Here is a 21,207-nt window from a genome sequence, read left to right as displayed (position 1 = left end):
TCGAAAGCACAAGGTCCCGAGTTTGATCCCCAGTACCAAAAAAAACCCAAAAGTAGATAATAATTCATGAGGTAGCTAGAATTATTCCACTCCTTCCTCAAGATGCTCAAATTCTAATCTGAAGAACCTAGAGATATGTTAAATAAAAAAGGGAAATTAAGTTCACAGGTGGAATTTAGTTTGGTTATCAAGTGTCAAATATAGAGTATCCTGCAATATCCAGGAGGTCCATCATAATCACAAGGGTCCTTAAAATTGGAAGAGGCAGATGGGGGGAAAAAGAGGACAGCAGGAGGAAGATTCTTGCTGTTTGTTGTTGGCTTTGAAGATGAAAGGGACTATTGGCCAGGGAATGTAGCCAATCTAAAGAGACTGGAAAAGACAACAACACTGATTTTCTCATAGAGCAACTAGAAGAAATGCAATGCCTCTGACACCTTGATTTTAGCCTAGTGAGACCCATTTTGGACAGCTGACTTCCAGAACTGCAAGGTGAAAATCTGTTTAGGCTGCTAAGTTTGTGATAATTTTTTTTATAGCTGCCATAGAAAACTCACTTGTGGTTTCATAATTATGTATTAATTTCTCTTCCTAGAAATCTATAAAGCAGAGACAATATCTCTAAAATATTAGGGTAAAAGAAATTCATTGAGAATGAAGCCAGTGTACTAGATGCAAGTACTTTTTTGTCCCCATGAATGGACAGGTTTTCATACGACTACACACCAAGTGTTTCATCCAGATTTAATGCTGTGGGAGTAAACTTCCACCATACTTCTCCCTCATAATCACATTGATAAATTAAGTAATAATTTGATTTTCTCAGACTTTTCTAAATTCCACAAACCTAAAAAGTGAAAACTTTTCACTTCTTCGTCAAAGACCTTCTCTACTTCTTGGATTTGTTTTATTTTCCTTTCTATCTACTTATGATTAGAATAATATTATACTGTAGTGTTGTTATTTCAGGATACTTACATTTGGCTCTACCAATTTCTTAGGATATCATAACCTCAGGAAGTGCAAGAAACCAGTTAGAAATCTCAATAACATTCAAAGCCTTTTCTTGCTTTCCACTAAGCTATGGCTGCCAAAGTCATTTGGAGCACTGGAAGTCAGTGTGTTTTATAAAGCACTAAGAAACACTGTCAGTTTTAATGCTATGCAGTGAAATAGGAACTAACCAGTAGAATATAAATTATGTATATTAGATGCAAAGATGCATACATATACATATTTTTAGGAAATCATACTTGTTGATTTCGTATTTCTAGGAAGCAAGTAGTACAAGAGCTAGTGGTTTTAGAGCAATTTTAAAGGTAAAAGTCAACATTGAGGAAGTTATTTTAATATTGTTTCTATAAATTGGGAAACATTCCTATTTCTGAAAATTGTGTGTTACCAAGAAATATGGTTCCTACCGTCTATGTTTCTTTGTGGATGAATTTAGTTAAGTAATTTTATAATGTTGAAATGTGAACAATATCTTTGAAATGCAGATATGCCACTAAGAGTATAGGCTGTCAAATGTTCTGTGATTCACTCTCCTTCTTTGTAAGGAAGATGATGATGATGATGGGGTTGGTAGGACTAAAACACACAATATACACAAACCCCTTAGCACAATGCTAGCACTTAGTGAACACTTAATAAAGTTGCCTTAATGTAATTTTAAGTGTAAGGAAATGCTTTAACACTATCAGCTTCTTATAAGGAAAGCATAAAGAAGATTATCCTTATTTAAAACATGAATTGGATGGGTTCAATTATTTCACTTCTATTAAATCCATATGAATGAGGTTGCTGGAGAAAAAACACACGTGGTTTTTTTGGCCACATCAGATTTCTGGACTTCTGCCTCAGATTTTTAATAATGGCCAATGCCTAGCATTTTTCTTTTGCATTCCAGTCCCAGCCCAAGATCTTTGCTCATTTCACATTCTTCTTGTCCTCTATTTTCATTTTCAGTACGTGACTTCATCTACCACTTCATAGGAAATAGAGGCTATCCAGACTGAAATATCTTTATTTTTCTATTTCTTTACTATTTGAGGCTTCTATCCCCTATCTTAAGAAGTAGATTCCTTACTTTATTGCTACCATGGTTTCTTACACCTGTGTTCCCCATCTTATCTTTCCTCCCATCTCCTCAGAGACCTTACTGTTATATCAGTTAAGTCTCCTTTTCTCCTGTTACATTTTTGCATTTTTTTGATGTTTTCTCCCCTCTCAGTATACAATCATATGCAAATCATATTCTATCAATCCATATATAATCATATTCAAATTGCTCTTCTTAATAAATCATATCCCTCTATTTTCTTCCACTTTCACCTCTTCTCTCCCACGCTCCATGGTTCAACTTGCTCAATTCTTTTCTAACACATTTGGTTTCCAAATGTCAGTCTGTTGACTGACTCTGTCTCAGTCACCTGAACCAAAGTGAATCTTTTTTATTTTATTTTATTTTATTTTCCATTACTGAGAATTGACCTTTTGCTTGGCAGGCAGGCGCAGCGCCACTGAGCTAAATCCCCAGCCAGAGTCTGTTTTAAAAAACTGTCCCTTGTGTGATGCTGTGCTCAGCTGGCTTAGGAACTCAACTTTTCTGACTCCTCTCATTTACTTTTTCCTTGGTGGGCTGAATTTGGCTTCTGTATCTTAGTACTTCTCTGGTATAGATCTAAACAAAATCACCAATGGTGTTCTTATTTAAAAGATCCAATGGAAACTCTTCAGTTCTTAGCTTATTGGTTATTAAATACTCTATCCTTCAAATTTTACCCCTTTAGATTTCCTCTGTATCCATTTCTTCCATTTTTTCCCCCATAATTAATGTTCTGCTAGATCCATCCATTGATCTCCTCTGATATTTCTATGACTATGTTATCATCCTTAGGTGAAATGTTAAGAATTTAGCTGTTGCTCTTTCTGATGATTTCTGTTCATATCGTCAGTGCAGTTCTGAATCCCAGATTCATGTTGTATGACATGCCTTGATATTTCTGCCTATATATTCCACACAGACATTTCAAATCTAGTGGGTTCAAAATTGAACTCATGTGTTCATGTTAAGACTAAAAAGATAGTCTTCTCCATTTCTTCCTCATCCTACCTGTGTCCATTTAGTCATTTTCTGCACGCTGTTTTTCTAAAGTCTGTTTTTCCTTCTCTATCCCTGTTGCCTTAATTGAAATTCTTATAACTTATGACCTGAATTATTGTGAGAACTATCCATGGGTTTTCTTATATTTGTGGTCCTTTCTACATCTTACCTTCCCTGTTGTTATCAGAGCAATCTGCCTACTGTCCTGCTTAAAATAATCATAGTGCCTTATCACTGACTGATGGAATCCAGACTACTTTACTGGGCATATAAATACCCTCTTAATGGCCCCTTTAATTCTCCTAGCCTTATCTTCTACCCATCTTTCTACAAACACTTTTTGATTTACCCATGACCTTCTTGGGTTTCTCTGGCGTAGTCTCTGGTGTCTCCATGTCCTGCATGTTCTGAGAATGCCAAAGTCTCTAATGGCCTATCATTGCTTTTGTGCAAATTAGAAACCAGTTCTCCAATCCAGTCAGTCAGTTTTGTGGGTGCTTAGAGGAGTAGAGAGTGATGGTACCTTTGTGAGAAATGAAAGAAAGATACTTCTCTGCCCTGAAGCAGCCCCAGAAGATAGGGGAGTGGGGGGCAAATCTTGAAGAGCAGGATGTTAGGGTTTTTTGTTTTGTTTTTTCAGCCTATAGCCCCTGTGTTGGAACACTGTAGGTAGTAAGTCTATACAGTGGAGTACAGTACCCCTGGTTACTCCTCATCCTGGAAAATTCTTGCTTATTTAAGATTGTTCTCTACCTACAATTTCTAGCTGCCATTATACCCATGGTTTTATCATTTAATTTGGTTCTCAGTACCTTGGAAAAATCTGAGAAAAGCTCCAAGCCTTTCTCCATAAAAAGGTTGTACTCCTAAGGTCATAAACCTGATATTAGAAACTACATTCTGCATTTCATTAAACTTCTTGGTTCTTGTGTGTAAGATGGAGCTTGCCACTTGTTAAGCATTTGTGGAACTATCAGGAGCATTTGCTGACAGTCTGCTTTTGTGATTTTTCTTTGTGTTCATATAACTTCACTTGCAAAGTGCTTTCCCCTAACCTATTTAACTTACTGTTTTCTTGTCAATATCTTGAGTTAGACTATGAAATTTGGCAGTATAGGCACTTGTGATGTTTAATCTTGATTTCCAACTTGATTGTGCGAAAGCACATTTCCAGAGATCACAGAAGCATGACCTTAGGGACTATATCTTGTCCCTGGTCCCTTCTTCTCTGGTGTTCTTCCCCTGTGCTCTGCTTCCCAGATGCCATGAAGTGGGCATATTTGCTTCACCATGCCCTTCCAGCATGACCTTTGTGCTTTGGAGGCAGTCAGTTATGACTCAATTCTCTGAAACCAAGAGCCAAATAAACTTCTCCTTTGAGTTGTAGGTACTGGGCATTTTGTTGAGACAGAAACAACAGAAAAGCTGACCAATTCAGAAAAATTAACACAAGAAGTGGGGATGTTGCTGTGACTATACCTGACCATGTGGTTCAGAAGACTTTGGACCTGGTTTGCAGAAGGAATTTAGAAAGGGTTGGAGATGCAGGCTAGACAAGCCCTAGAATTCTGGGAGCAGAGATTGATGGGTGATTCTGGTGGGAGCTCAGAAGACTAGAATGATCATAAAAATATGGACAGTAAAGAATGTGCTCATGAAGTTTCAGATGGGAACAAGGACTGTATTGAGACTTGGACTAGAGTTCATGCATATTACTTTACACTCTGGCAAAAAATTTGTCTACATCTTGCCCATGTCCTAAGACTGTGTGAAGCTCAATTTAAAGATGGTGGGTTAATTGGTTTATGTGGTGGAAGAAATTCAGGGTAACCCAGTGTTCAGGTTGTGGCATGGTACTGCTGTCTGATTTTAGCCAGACTTGTAGTGAGAACTGTAAGCCAAAAACACAGCAGGAAGATTTGCAAAACTTAAATTTTGGCCTGAAAAGCCAAGTGGAGGCCAAAAGTAGTATAGTTGCTGAAGAGATTAGCGCCAGGACAAGAAGAAAAATGCCTTGAGCTGTCAAATAAACCTCTTCTTCCACCCATTATAGGCCCCAAGGGTAAAATAGTGACAACCTTTCATTTACAAAAAGAGCCCCTATGCCCCCTGCTCAAGTAGGGCTACTTATGGAATTGGTTCCCTACTATGGATTTCATTGTGCTCAGTTATCCAGTCACTCAGGGGCTGCTACAGCCATGGTCTGATAGAGCCCAGGTACTGCTTGCACTGGTGGCAAAATTTGGTATTGTCCATGTGATGCTAGTTTTTCAGGTATGCAGAATATAAGAGTGCTGAGGTCATGGAGGCTTCCACCTAGATTTCAAAGGAATGCCAGGAAGATCAGGAAATGTGCCCCTAAGATGGCAGTATGTGAAATTGTGGAAGTAGGGCCAAAGTTTTAATGGAGACCCTAGGAAGTTGAAGATGCCAGGAGCATGGAATATCTGCTGAGAAAAGCTGCAGGCAGTGAGTAGAGCCAGCCTAAAAGAGAAGGCACGTGGGTGGGGCCACCCAAGCCCTCTTACAATGTGTTCTAGTTGCTGGATATGGAGCTATGGGACTTAAAGTTTACCCTGCTGGATTTTGGTCTTGCTTTGGCCTGATTCTTTTCTATGCCTCCATTCCTCCCTTTTGGAATAGGAATGCTTACCCTGTGCCATTGTGTTTTGAGATTATATAACTTGCTTTTTCTAGGGCTCACAGCTAAAAGTTGTCTTGAGTTTTGGACTTTGAGCAATTTTGGAACAGTTAAGACTATGAGCAGGAATTGGTGCATTTTTGGCTGTATGCAGGATAGATCATGTGAGGCAGAACTATGATCTTGTTGTGTTTGGTTGGAGATTAAGGATGCTTTAAGCAGGTGTGATTAATAGTGTTTAATCTTAATTGTCAACTTGACTGGGTTAAGAGATTTGTAGAGAGATAATTGGATTGTGAAGGTAGTTCATAACTGAACGCGCTATTAGAAGGTTCAGCCTCGTTTGAGAAAGTAGTCATGGAGTGTGACTTTGAGAACTATATCTGGTCTCTGACTCTTTTTCTGGTGCTCTTCCCCTGTGTTCTGCTTCCCAGCTGCCATGAAATGACCCATTTTACTCTACCATGCTCTTCTCCCATGATGTTTCTGCTTTGGAGCCAGCTGACCATGGGTCAAAATAAACCTTTCCTCCTTTAAGCTGTACATGTTAGGTATTTACTCCCAGAAAGAGGAAAGCTGGGCTAATATGCCAAGTATACTAAAATTGGCGTCTGTATTTATAAGTATAATTTCTCAAATACTCTTGTATTTTGCAAAATGCTTATCTCTTGCCTTCTGTTAAGGAATAAACAGACTTTTGTTGGGTAAAATTTAGGTATTTGGATCTATTTTGAGTTGTAATCTATTAGTGAAGAAATTAAAATTGGTTATCTCTAGCCTTGCTTAAATAACCTAGACCAGTGACGGCAAATCTTTTAGAGCTTTCACTGATACAAATAGCCTGCTGCAACACATGTGCCATAGGTTTGCCACCACTTATCTGGACTTTGTCTCTAGATGCTTGTCAAACAATTTTTTATTAAATCCAGTTGCTTGGGCTCTCTTAAATTCATTTAAAACTTCACATTTCTCTTGTGTTGCAGAACTTGCTTCAACTCCCTATTAAATTTTTTGTTTAAGAATTTTACTTATTTTTCTTAGGCAAGTTTAAAAAATGACAGTTGTGTCATAGTGAGCAGAAAGCAAGTACTCTGGGTTAAATTGGATTAAAAAATGCCAGGGACGTGGTGACAGTAATATCAAATATGAAGCTCTTTTTCACTAGGCTCCCAAAAAAGCTAATTAAAAAAAATCACTTTTCCACTCAAGTGGATGGCTTTTATAGGACATATGCTGTTAAGTCTCTAAACAGTTTTAAGTATCTGATTCTAAGAAGGGAGTTAGGTTGGCTTACTGAAAATCTCTTCTGGAGTGTAGAATGTGGGTGTGTTTACGTAAATTTATTATAATTTTAACCATTCATTATCATTTTAATTTCCATACTTGGTTTGTAAATTTCATGTTTCCATTAGAACATTTTGAAAATATTGCTTAAAAAATTAAATGTTGCTATCGTTTGAACCAAAATGAAATGCAGAATGTTGATTCTGTGATTATTTCAGTTAAATTGGGAGAAGGAAGCTAAGGGAGAGATTTAGGATCCTGGCTCCCACCTCCTCTCTACTTCTTTCTCCTCCTCCTCCTCCTCCTCCTCCTCCTCCTCCTCCTCCTCCCTTCCCCTCCTCCTCCTCCTCCTCCTTCCCCTCCTCCTCCTCCTCCTTTTTCCTTTTTCCTTTTCCTTTTATTTATTTATTTATTCATTTATTTGGCACTGGGGATTTAATTCAGGAAATTTGCCCTGAGTTACATTCCTGCCCTTTTTTATTTTGAGACAAGATCTTTCTAGGTCACCGAGTTGTCCAGACTGGACTCAAACTTGTGATCCTCTTGCCTCGGGCTCCCAGAGTGCTGGGATTATAGGTGTGCACCACCGTGTTTGACTGAGCTCCTGCCTTTTGGTCTAGTGCTCCTGGGATCTGAGAGGGAATACCATCTGGGAACCTCTGACAGGATACCATGTTAAGACAGTTAGGACCACTGGAACCTTGGATAATTTCAACATCACAATTTGTCCCAAAGCTTCATTAGTTGATTTTATTTTGATCATTGCAATTTCAGAGCAATAAACTAGAGGAGAAAAGGCTACTTCAAGAAAAGCTCAGAAGAGAAGCACTTAGGGAGCATCATCAATAGTGAGTATGTTTTCAAAACTTGGTACCTTTGTAGGCCCAGTATTCATTCAGCTTTTAAATTCTAGATGATGGTAACTTTTCAAATACAGTATAGTATTAGCTTATTGACTGTTATATTAATTATGTTATTGAATTCTTTTCATTTGAAGATCTAAGATTGGGGACATCAGTACTCACCAAAGTACTCTTTATTGGTCTGTTGCCTAGCAATATTAGTACTAAATTTGAGGAATTCACCATTATAAGGTACCTGGCGACCTTGACTTTGGTAATCCAGGGTGCTTCTGATTATGTTGACTTCCAAGATAACAATATAAGGACAGTGATTGAAATGAAATACCTGAGAAGGATCTAAACTAACTAGGGATTTATCTAATGGACTGAGGACTGTTATGCTATTGTATTTCATTCTAATCAAAAGTTCAGATATCATTTAGCACTAATTGTTAAAATTTCCAATTTGTGGTCATATACCAAGGTAATTTTGATAGTATGATTTATGAATAACAGCAGTTAATATGTGTTGCCATAGTGGGGCAATTACTACTTTATAATGTAGATATTATACTCCATTATATAGCCTTTAAAGATAAGATCACATCCTAGCTCTTGGTAACTAGCTTACCTGAACTTTGATTAAAAGAAGACAAAACCGAAGAACCGTATTTCTGATCCTGTGTTCTAAATGTCATAGAATTTAGGTATGAGGTAGGGAGCATGGGGAGCTCACAACAAACAGGATGTCTTGCAGCATTTGGAGATCCTAAGACCATCCTGTCCTAACCATACTCCTTGATACCAGGCATGAGCCTGAGGGGCAGGTGCTATGTTGAGAGTCATCTTAGGTAACCCCACAGTCATTATAATAGCATTATGGTTTTGACTCCCCCAATGGGCTTGGCCCACCATAGTGGTTCAACATGGTCCATATAAATTCAAAAGCTCCTTCTTCTGACATGAGGATGGAAACTCACCATTAATTGGGAGAAATCCCTGCTAGGTACCAACCCAGACCCTAAAACCCAGTAAAGGGTCCAGTAAAAATCTCAAAACCAAAAACAGATGGAATCCCTCTGAGTCGAGCCTACCCTTGATCTTCATCATCGGCCTGCTCCCACACTGTAAACCATACTTTTGCTTTAATAAGCCCTATATTTTTCTTGCTACTTCTGTATGTCATGCTCAGTTACTTGTTCGGAATACAAAGAACTTGGATACCTTGTGGGACAGAAACAACCCATCTGGTAGCAGAATTAGAACCAAGTAGATCTGGGTTCAAAGTCCTAGTTTCAATCCTCAGTTGTGATCTTAGACAAACTACTAAACTTCTTTAAACTTTGGTGTTTTATTCATTTGACTTTCTCTTTCAAAATAAGAATGATAATATCTACCCCATAGGCTAATTGTAAGGATTAAAGATAATATATCAATAGCATAGAAGTGCCTATTATATGGACTTGAAATGATTTTCTTACAGAGGTCCTTGTTGGATGGGATTATGCAGAGAGACTGTACATAGATTTCTGGTCCCACCATAACTAGCAGTTGACCTCCCTCTTTCCTATGCAATGTTCATTAACTACTTCCTGTTCTCCCTCCCCCACAACCCGTTGTCACTTATTTATAGAATTTCAGGTCACTAAGGTATTAAATTGCACACGTATGTGACACCTTAGAATGTATTCCTTCTCTAAGTGCCACATCCTCTAGTTTTCTCATAGCACTGACATTATCCTGCCTCTATAATAAGGAGCTACTTCTTGCTTTAAGACTCATAGACAAGAATAGAAAAGAAATTTCTTGGCCTTCTACATTGCTTTTTAGCAAGATAGGTAATTGGCATCTGCAATCTGGGCCAGAAAACTGGTGGGAGATGGGATGAAATAGGATGGAAGGATTAAAGAGTAATGTTATCTTCAACATTAGTCTCATTTTAGAAACAGAATCTGAAACCCGTCTCTCCCTACTCTTCCTTGGGAAAGAGGAAGCTGAATATCATGAGAAACTGACTATCTTGAAAAGACATGTGGCAAGAGGGAGGCAACAGGTTGAGGATGTCAGTGTACCATTACCTCCCTTTTTGTGACTAGAGAAAAATGAGGATTTATTTCTGGGTCCAGCCTAAAGAGTTAAGGGAGATGAGGATCAGAGGCTTTAGTTACGTAGAGTCACAAATGGAATCAAATATAGTTATTCTGTGGCATACTAGTTTTACATTAGAGAAGAGAAGACTACTTCCCAGTGAGAGGTCTAAGTTCAGGACTGGGAAGTTAAACCAGTCCATCCTCTGGAGAGTTTAAAACAAAGCAAGGTGAAGGATGAGAGATTCTTGGAGTTTTCAAATGGAGGTTGTGCTGCTCAGCCTTCTTTCTGTCATAGACTTCTAGCTTCTTGAGTTTGACTAAATATTAAAGATCAATCACCTTTTCTTTCTGTAAAGAAGAAAAAAAGTTTTGGCCTCAGCCGCCTCACACACTATCAGAGGAGTTCAATTAAATTACATGCACATTTCACTCTTGCTCTTTCTTCTGCTTATCATGAAAGTGCCGGTTAACCAGGAAAAAGAGAAGTTGGCTAAAAATGAGAAGCATCTCAAATTAATTTTTAAAGCCTATTGAGAAACACAAGAAAAGGTATATGTGTGTGAGCTTTTTTCTTTTAAGAGCATTGTGTTTGGAATTACTTTTGAAATTAAAAGGCCAATAGCTCATGAAATGAATGACCATTATATAGCTAGAAATATGAAAGGAACTTCTTAGAAAATGTGGATCCTCTGTATAACAGGTCTTTATCATACTTTCTTAGAACCAGTTTATGGTAGAAAAAAATGTCTAGGAAAGCTGTTTTAACAGCACAAAGATTTCACTAGACCAACCAGGCTGCCTTCCCCCTACCCCTCAAATTAGATTCTCCTGAAGCTGTCAAGTGAAGGAACACAAAATAGAAACCCAAATAAGAAATTCTTTAGAATGAGTCAATACCTTGCTAGTTTCTGCATGCTGTGATGTGTATGGTTCAAACAGCAGACCAGGAATGATGTGTCTTTCCTGTGGAGAAGGGCAGCCATGGACTTGAACAGACTGTAAATCCAAGGTGCTGGAGAAAAAGCACAGGATAGCCACCTGGGGCAGCACCGTAAGAATCTTAATGTGCTCTTTCTTCACACCTTGTTCCTGACTCCGTTCATTTGCTTCTGATTATTTTTAGTGTTGTCAATTATTTAGCTAACAGGCAGAAAACTAGGCTTTTATTGACATCCAAAGGGACTCTCCTGAGTGTAATAATGAAGGCAGTTTATTGAATGCCTGTGAGGTTGCTTTCTAATTGTATGCATTAATCTGTCCATACAAGCTGGCTGAAAATACACAAGCAGATTGCACATGCAGATGGAGCACACAGGATGGTTTTTATGGAAAGACCTCTGGAATGTACTTCTGCAGTACTGTCTTTTCCTTAAAAATCGAATGACTGTGACTATTTCAGTTGGCAGCTGAGAGCAGACCAGATTAATGATGCATTAAGTCTGCCACTCTGGCTGGGGACAGACTCCAATTTCACAATTCAGAACTAGTTCTAGGGTTTTTCAGCTTGAAAGTGAATGGTAGAAATGGGCACTTAAGCTTTGTGTAGTTTTCACCATTACTTTTCATCTTTTTGACTGTTGCTTATAAAAACTCATACATGGTACTTTTCAGGATGGTCCTTATATTGGTATTATCGATCTGAAGTAATAATTAAACTTTACCAAAGAGAGGATGTTGTGACTTGGGTTATTTAAAATATTGGTTAAAATATCTTAGCATTTTAAAGTTTAAATAGTAATTTATTTAGGACGATACAATCATCTTTCTAATTGTATGTTGTTGTTTTTTTTATAAATGTTGAGACAAATTTGGATTTTGAGCCTGTTTAATCAGTGATGGGGTTAGGGTAGGAAGTGAGGGAGTACAGTTACAATTTGTGTGCAGGTGTTATGGAAAGCAGTATATTTTAAAGCATATTCTGGAGGAATAGAATTGGCTATGTTTTAAGCATTTAAAATTGTAACATATCCAATAACCACTCAACACCAAAGATTATACATTTATGTAGCTTAAAAAATACAAAGTGGATGGCTCTTTTAAATTAAAATAATATGAAGCTAGTAAATAATTGAGAATCTGTAAAGTGTCAAGCTCAGTAGGAGGTAAATAATATAGAGGCTTTAAAAATTTTTTTTAGATCATCCCTATTAGAGATGTATTACCCCATTTTATAGGTGAAGATTTGGGTGGTTAAAATTTTCCAAAGTCACAGAGACACTAAATGTTGAGGCCAAACACAGGTTTTGAGATGTTGGGGGACAAGGGGATTAGGTAATTTAGGGTTGTGGTATATTTTAAGGTTGGGAGTCTTAGGGTAGAATGGGGGTGACAAGTACTGTAGCAACATGGGGTACCTGTGCTGAGAACTATTAGAGAGGATAGGTCAGCTCAGAGAGAAAGACTTGGCCAAAGTTGATTTCTATTTCTTCCCACCAAAATCTAAATTTTGCCTACATCAGGCAAAAGAGAGACTGAAGAAATAAGTCTGCTTCATTTCCAATCATTGCATGCAAATGATATTCTCATCCCAGGACCAGCACTAGGTTTATACCATGATTCATCTTACTGTAGTATGTACCATAATGTCGCTTGACTGTACTCTTCTCCTAGGTACAGTTTCCATTGTTGTTTCCTGGGGACACAGGGCCCTCATTATTAAAATCTCGGTTGGCAAAGCTGTCTGAACCAAGCTCATTCTCAATTAAGACCTTCCTGTTCCTAAACTGTCAAGTTGCACCTCTGGCTCAGCCTATTGATTGTATTGTTGGGAAGTTTTCTTCATTTCTACCATCAGAACCATGTATCTGTTTTACTTCCATTTGAATAGTGTGCTTAGTTCCTCAGAGGCACTTCTGCATTTATTTCAGTTTCCTAGAGCTTGGAATCCAGGCAGGTCTGCTGAATATGCCCACTTTGGGCCCCAAGTTTGCTTTCTAATATGCTCACAAAACTTCTAATGCCCTTCAAGGGAACTTCGGAAAGACACTTAAGGGCTAAATTGCTCCCATCTCCATATGGTAGGCTTAAATCCAACCTTGAGTTTTGTAATTTAGGAAGGTGAATAGAAAGTCATCCTATTCATAACTTTCTAGCTTATGCTAATGAAGTGAACCTATGGATATAAAAATTCTGTATCTGTTTTGTTCAGAATGAGTCTGAACAGCTTATGAGAAATCTGGGTTGAGGGAATCCCTTACTATTGAATGTTAAATCATGTTACTACTTAAAACTATATCAAAATTTCTACCCACTATTGATTCTTCCTGCACATATCCTACAGCAGTGGTGGCAAACCTATGCCATGTGTGCCCAGTGGGCTGTTCCTATCATTGAAAGCTCGAAAAGGTTTGCCATCACTGTCCTAGAGTATGTTAACTAGTTTCATTCCCACTCCACCACCCTCACATTGGCATTTATCACATACCACTTGAGTTATGGTCTGTGTTTTCTGTGTTACCTGTCAGCCTGTATACTACTGGAATGCTACTATCTTTGCCACCAGTCTCTGCTCTTGGTGGTCTCATGTATTTCGTAAGATTTAATTTTCTAAAACATGCTTTTGGTCATGTCATTCTCCTAAAAGATTTGATTATTTCCTATTCCTGTGGCTTCTACAATGAATTCCAGCCTCTTTAGCCACACTTTAGGGAGCCCTGGCTTATTAAGGAGCACCTTAATAAGATTGCAGGAAGGACTTACAGGATTTGGTCCTAAGTCAGGTGATTTGGAAGAGAGTATAAGGAAGCAGAGCTTGGCCCTGGATTGGATGTTAGCAGAAAATAGGGGTCTCTGTATGATTAGTTATGTTGTCCATCTTAAAATCAATCTTACCCCCTCTTAAAAGGAGGGAAGACTAAAGTGAGACTAATGCTATCATTGATGAAGTAGCAACAGTCATTCCCAGTAGCTAGAATGCTGGGGTGCCTGTCACTGTTGTGGTTGACAGAAGGTTTGTGTGCTTTCCTGTGTTCAGACATGTTATGAAGTGGTCTTATCTTTGTCTTGATCAATCACAGTCATGTAGTGACCTCTTCTGATGCTGATAGGTGAAATTTCTTACCTTTAACAGAGGAACACCAAGGCCTTGTATGAGTGACAGGTCAGCTTTAATCTCTCTCAGGATATAGTTAATGATTGGTAAAAAAAATATAAATTGACTAGTGCCTTATTTGCAAAATAGTTTAATTGAATTATCACTGAAACCTGGTAATATCTAAGCTTCCCCCTTGGGAGGGCAGGGGATTTAGGGCTAGATGCCTCCAGTTCAAACTCTAACCTGTTTTCACTTTAACTGACAAACATTTAACCTCTTAGAGCCTCTCTTTCCTTATGCATGGTATGGGTTAGGTAGTGAGAACTAATAACTCTTAAGAAGATTGATTGATATAGTCCATGTAAAAGACCTAACATAGTGCTGAATCTAGTGAGCTTGAAAAAGGGCAACAGAAGAAGAAATAAGACAAAGGGAATAGGTGACTCTAGTCTTTGTGATAAAAGGTAGATCCTGAGAACTTTTTTGAACCATGACATTCACTAAGAAGGTCTTGGGGTCCAGAAAATGCTCCTAGTAAACAGACTACACCTGGAGGGAATATGGGACCCCCCCATCTTGAATGTGAGCTATCTGCACAGCCAACTTTATCATTTCTATGTGTATTCTAAAAGCTTTATCCAATACACCAAAGAACCAGAAAATGAACTTTAGCCAAACAAATCGTGAACCCAAGAAAGAGGAAGACATGAGATACCTGAACTATTTTTAATAAAGATAGTGACATTTAAATCAAATATTTGTTTAGTTTTCAAAATAAGAATCAATAGATCAAGTTAAAATCATAAAAGGTGTTAGCACCAGAAGAGGCACAAGCAAGATACACAGATATGAAGTATAATAAACACTTTTCCCTTTGTTGCATGAATGAAAGCTTGCGAATTCTAGATAGTGATATAAAAATGTTTTATGACTAATTATATATGCTAATTTAATGTACAAACAATATATAAGAACAAAAATACAGCAAATGAAATTTGATGATTATATTGCTTTTCAATTTCTCAATATCTCTTTCTTGTGCCAATTTTTGGTTTACTCGATCAAAAGAAAAGGTAAAAATTTTTATAGTAAAATATAAGAAGAGAGCAAAATGTTAAATTTAACAAGTTAACATTTAAAAAGAAAGTGTAAAAGCCAAATTTCCTTATTAAAAGAAAAATGCTCTGATTGCAGAAGACATAAACATCCAACTATATGGTATTACAAGGGTTAGCTACAAAATAATAAAAAACAAAAGCATGGGAAATATATCCATGAATGCTAACAAAAGGACAAGGTAGCCACATTAATATGAGACAAATTGAGGGTGAAGGGCATTCAACAAGATAAAGGATATTTCACAAAGATAATATACATTATTCAAAAGAAAATGTGAGTTCATAAATCTTTATCAGCATAGTTTTGCATTATATAGGAAAAAATTAGACAAAAACTATTCAAATTTCTAATGTAAACTATTTATTTGTCAAATTTTTCTTTTATTCTCCATAGACAAGAACAGATCAAGTGCACAAAAGACATAAGGAATAGTGGAAATGGATCACAATGACTATGCATGATTATATAGACATTATAAAATGTTGTACTCAGTGTGATAACACATTCTTTGTAAATACTGACTTAATTACCACACATTGTCTTTGACCAATGCTTCAAAGAGTGTCAGTAAATTCTAAAATAACTCCCAAATCCTACAAAGTCACAATCCATAAGAAAAATGTAGTAAAATTATAAATTAAGCATAAGATATTTTAAAGTCTACTTAAATTTTTTAAATTACCTTTTAAAATGACTAACAAGAAAAAATTGAAACTAAAACTGAAATTACTTGGGGATGAAAGAATAAAAATGTTAAGGCTATGGTAGGTATGAAAAATTTGTCAATGACTTTGTAATCAATATATAAATAGATTCATTGGATACTATAGAAAGTCTACAAACACACCCATAATTGTATGGGAGTTCAGTATTTAGGACTTTAGCAATGAATGAAAGTATCCTTTCAAAAAAAGATCAAAAGAATGGACAATTTGATACACTGCATCGAATCAACACAATTAGAATGTAATGAAGGGTGATTTTATAATTTTAGAGTAGAAACACCTTTCTAAGCAATCCAGAAATCTCAAAGGCAATAAAACAAAAGATTGAAGTATGTAAAATATATTAAATTTATGATAGAAAATACAATGAACAAAATTACAAGTAAGTGATAATGTATTTGAGTAAGACAGAAGGCTTAATTTCACAAAGAATTCTTACAAATAGTAAGACGACAAATTTGTAAAGCACTTAAGCAGTTAATGGAGAAGAAATAAAAATTAATAAAAATAAAAAAGACACATTTTACACAGGCAAAAATATCAGCACACTGATAATTACTAGCATTAGGTTAGATGCTTTCATTTACTAATTTAATAATGAACATTTAGTATGTGTCAGGCACTCCGCAAAGTTCTGGGGATGTGTTACGAATACAACAAATGTGGCCCCATGACCTCTATGGAAATTCAGATGATAAGGAAGCTGACAACGAACCACATTGGGTCACAGATTGTAACAATTTCTATGAAGAAACATATTGGTAGAGACAGGATACAATGATTGGGAGTAACGAGACTGAAAGGAGAAAATCTCCTTAGCCCAATAGGAAAGACTTGACTTGCCAAGAAAATGTCATTGAAACTGAAGATAGAAGGATGAAGAGGATCCAGCCATGCTGAGACGCAGGAAGAATTTTCTTGGCTTAGGGGTCAGAGTATGGTATTTGAATCACCTGCAAGGAACCTGGTAGATTTGGACTGAAGTGAAATAAGGAGATCTATGAGGCTGACAAAGTGGACAGCAGCCAGAGAGATCAAGTGGACCACGTAGACTATTGCTCAAAGTTCAGATTTTATTCCAGCCTTGGGGAAGAACCATCAGAAGCTTCTTATATTTTCATTTTAAAGAAGTGACTACTCTGATTGAGGTGTTGAGAATAAATTTGAGGAGGCATGAATGGAAATGGAGAAGCTACTGAAGATGCTAATATTAGTGGTGGCTGCAATTAGGGTGACATCAAGGCAGGGGAAAGTACATACTGCTTGTGTGGGAATCAATAGGATATGTTGATGTAGAGAAGGAGGAAGAAGAAAGAATCAAATGGTTCCGTTTCTGACGTGATGTATTGAATGTACAGTGGTTCTGTGCACTGAGATAGGGATATGAGGAGAAAGTCCTATGGAAAAAAAATATCAAAGGTTTAATTTTAAATGTGGTAAATTTGAGATGTCTAAGAGATATCACATATGTAGTTGTACATAGGAATTTGGCCTGTATGAGTAAGTATATCAGAAATAAAGTTTAGAAATTATTAGCATGTTCATATAAAGCCATGAAGATGCATAAAATCACTTAAGAAATTGAGGACTTGACAAGAGGCCCATGGCCAAGATCAGAGGAGCTGTATTATTTAGAATTCAGGTAGATGTGAAAGAACGTCTGAGAGGCGGATAAATCAAGAGTGTGGTGTCATGGAAATCAAGGCAGACAGATTTCTGAAACGAGAGATTCCTCAATTCTCTTTGCTACCAATGAGAGAATGAGTAGTGGATGTGCCTATAAGGAAGTAATTTGTGATCCTAAAAGAAATGATTTGGAATGGCATGGGGGATAGACCCTGATTGGAACAAGTAGAGATATGGAAATAGAGATGGCATGTATTTAATGATAAATTTTTCTTAATTTGAAGAGAACAATTAAATGAGGCAGTAACAGGATAAGGTTGTAAGCTCAGGGATGTTTTCTTAAATTAGGCATGTGTATATAAAGATAAAAAATATATATTAGAGGAGAGAGACTGGACAGAAAGGGAATGACAGGAGTCCTTGAGAAGATATGTAAGGATAGGTTCCTGAGCATCTGTATAATCAGTGGGTTAAACCATGATTAAAAAGAAATATATCAACTGAATAAAGATGTGGGGTTTTTTTATAAAATGGAGTACTATTCAGCCATAAAGAATGAGAAACTAGAGTCATGTATAGCTAAATGGATGCATATTGAGGCCATACTCTTAAGTGAAATAAATAGGACACGTGTAAATACTGAAAAGTGTAAATAAGGATTAAAATGATTAAAATGAATAATTGATAATTTGAAGTAGGAAAAGGTCCAAAGATGTAGTGGTGGTGGGAGGGGAAGGGGAAAGGGAAGAAGGAAAAGGAAAAATTATGACAAAAAAAAAAAAAGGAAACAAAATCTGTGTAAATGGGGAAGAGTGGAGGGTGTGAAAGGTGCACAGATAATGGGGGAAAAATTAGAACTAAGATACATCATGTACAGGTATAAACACCCAATGATAAATGTAAATGTATTGTATACCTAAAATGTACCAATAAAAGCATTTAAAAAAAAAGAAATATATCTATTGTAATGGAAGAAATACTCTTTCTAAAAGTTTTTTTCCGTGTTTGGGTACTGGAGGTTGAACCAATTGGGTTAACATATGTTAGTCAAGCCCTTTACTACTGAGCCCTAAAAAGTTTTTTTTAAGTAGGGGTACAAATATAGGGACAACTGAAGATTCAGTATTGGGGAAGATAACTTGTATGATTGCTCCATTCTCCGTGAAGTATGAGGAGATTTGCAGTTGAGAGTAACGTGTGGGATAGAACAGATAAGATATAGACAAAAATTAATGAATGAAGTAGAGAAGAATTGCTCAATGAAGCTACAGTTCATGAATTTCATGTGAAAATAGTCTAGCTCACTACTCATTATCCTTACTGTCTCCTAGTCCAAAACACCTGGTATGTTACTTTCCCAAATTTGATTCATCTACTCTGGTACCCAGAGATGGCAGATGGTTGACTTTGTCTGAGTCTGAGATTTTCTTCAGACAAATGTGACGGGAGGAGAGAGAGGAGGAAGGAAGCTAAAGGTATTTGTAAAGGAAAGAGTTAAAAAACTGAGTGGCATCTAAGCTGCACAAGAAGTAAAGATAGATGGGAGCTGATGGAGAGAAAGAGGGAAAACAGTGGTTTTGAAATCCCCAAAAAATGGGGAAATTATTGTAGAAGAGTATTTGAAAGAAGAACATGGGATGATAGAAAGTAGTGTTCAAGGGTGAGATTCATCATTTGATAGTTTGGAGAGAAGAAATTTATCGATGGCAATGATGTCTAGGGTATGACACTAGAGGTGTGGCTGAGGTGGAGTGGAGAAAAGCTGCTGGAGGTGAGAAAGCTGAGAAACAGAGCTGGTGAAGGTTGGAGGTGGGAAGGAAATATAGGACATCTATATTGCTGACAGTCAGTAGTTGGCATAGGGAGGAAGGCTGAGGTCTTAAATAAGAGGTGGTTGACCAGAAGGCTGAAAGGTGACAGGGGCAAGGAGGATGATATATTCAGATGTCATGCGCACTATAGGAAAAGATGCTTTTGCAAATGATGAGGAAGAAGTAATGGTCTGGCAGTAGCATCGAGAGCAAATAAGACCCTTGTCCAAACTTCAGGCACTGAGAAGTGTGTACTCACTTGAAATAGCTCCATTTAGGGGACCAGGTCAGCCCTTTCTCAAGATAGAATCAAATTTCAGAAAATAATACAGAAAAGTAAGACAGTTTTTTTCCCTTTTTACTTTTGAAATACTTTCAACTTACAGAAAAGACACAAAATAGATTTTCATTAAAACTTTATAATCTAGTAATATTTAATATATAACCATGGTGCAATTATCAAAACTGGAAAATTAATATTGGTACAATACAGTTAACTTATAGACGTTGTTCAAATTTTACCAGTTTCCTTCCAGTGCCTCCTTTCCAGATCCAATTCAGGCTCATAACAAATATTTAATCATCATGAGTCCTTAGTTTCCTCCAATCTTTGACAGCACCTTGTTTTTTCCTTATCTTTTATGACCTTAAAAATTTCTTGATAGTACATGGCAAAACAAAACTTCTCACCTCAGAGCTAGGAGGCAAAAGAGAGGAAATGAAGAGACCAGAATCTCACAGTTCCTTTCAAGGATACAATTTTGTTTTTGTTTTTTTGTTTTTGGTACTGGGGATCGAACTCGGGTCCTTGCGGTTGCAAGGCAGGTGGTGGAACCACTGAGCTAAATCCCCAGCCCTCAAGGACACAATTTTTAGAACGAAACATAGTATCCCACTTAAGAGGAAAATTTCTATTAGTTTGGGGAATAGGAAAAGCTGTGATTAATAACAAGTAGACATCAAAATTTCAAAGAACAGGCAGTATACATCTTTCTTTATACTGATCTGGGGCTGATACATAATGCCATATTAGCTGTTGTTCCTTGGCATTAGGAGACACAGGAGAATAGTGGCTCTACCGTTCTTAGCAGGTGCCTTCCAAACTCACTTCAGATGCTACTCTCAGACAGAAGAAGGAAAGAGTATTAAGAATTACAGGTGGAGATTATTGACATGTGTCACTTAGGGCCTGGCCCATGCATTTACTCCTATTTCATTCCTCAGAACTCAGATATGCAGCCACATCTAATAGCTTGACAGCTGGGAAATATAGTCTAGCTCTGTATCCAAGAAGTAGAGGAAAACTTTTAAGGAAGAGCTGACGCTCTCTGCTTTATCCTAATTATCCTCCCCCAACATAAACTCACTATTCTTTTTACATTATCCTAAGCAAATATTTATCCATTAATGGAAAACAACCTGGAGAGATGCCTACAAGACATCTCATGGTTTTGAGTTTTGGGGAAAAGGATTGAGAAAGGATCTTCAGGGGTTTTTTTTTGTTTTTTTTTTCTGTACCGCGGATTGAACTCAGGTCCTTGCGCTTGTGCAGCAGGCGGCAAAACCACTGAGCTAAATCCCTGGCCAGGATCTTCACTTTCTATTCTTTAAACTTTTCTATTTTCATATTGTATTCATGTATTATTTCATGATTAAAAGTTAAAGTGTGAAAGACAAGTGAGGGGAAAGAATTGTTTTAAATACATGGGCTAGTTTGATTACTTTAAATATAAAATTTAGCTCTCCCAATATCACTTCACATTGTTTTGCTTCATATCTTTTGTTCTGGTGAACCCTTGAATGGGACTTAGTTCAGGACATTTTCTCCCTGAGTGCTTATAGATATATGGTTGTCTTTGGTTCACACTCAGTTATATGAAATTGACTTGGGCAAAATAATACCTTTTAAGATTGTTCTATAAACACTGCA

General features: G+C 37.0%; 1 protein-coding gene across 2 annotated transcripts in view; it reads left to right on the top strand.

Annotated features, from left to right (window-relative positions):
* Positions 1-21,207, top strand: part of Epsti1 (epithelial stromal interaction 1) — a 111,148-nt gene that overhangs the window by 33,124 nt on the left and 56,817 nt on the right. For both annotated transcript variants that reach the window (XM_004844244.3, XM_013071998.3), the window contains exon 6: positions 7,806-7,879. In XM_004844244.3, coding sequence (XP_004844301.2) covers positions 7,806-7,879 — 74 coding nt within the window. The remainder of the gene's footprint in view (positions 1-7,805; positions 7,880-21,207) is intronic.

The sequence above is a fragment of the Heterocephalus glaber genome, unplaced genomic scaffold, assembly GCF_053883595.1.
Source record: "Heterocephalus glaber isolate CG9 unplaced genomic scaffold, H.glaber_assembly_v1.0 deba00001666, whole genome shotgun sequence".
NCBI lineage: Eukaryota > Metazoa > Chordata > Mammalia > Rodentia > Bathyergidae > Heterocephalus > Heterocephalus glaber.
Note: the sequence above shows the minus strand (reverse complement) of the source record. Positions and strands in the feature narration are given on the sequence as shown.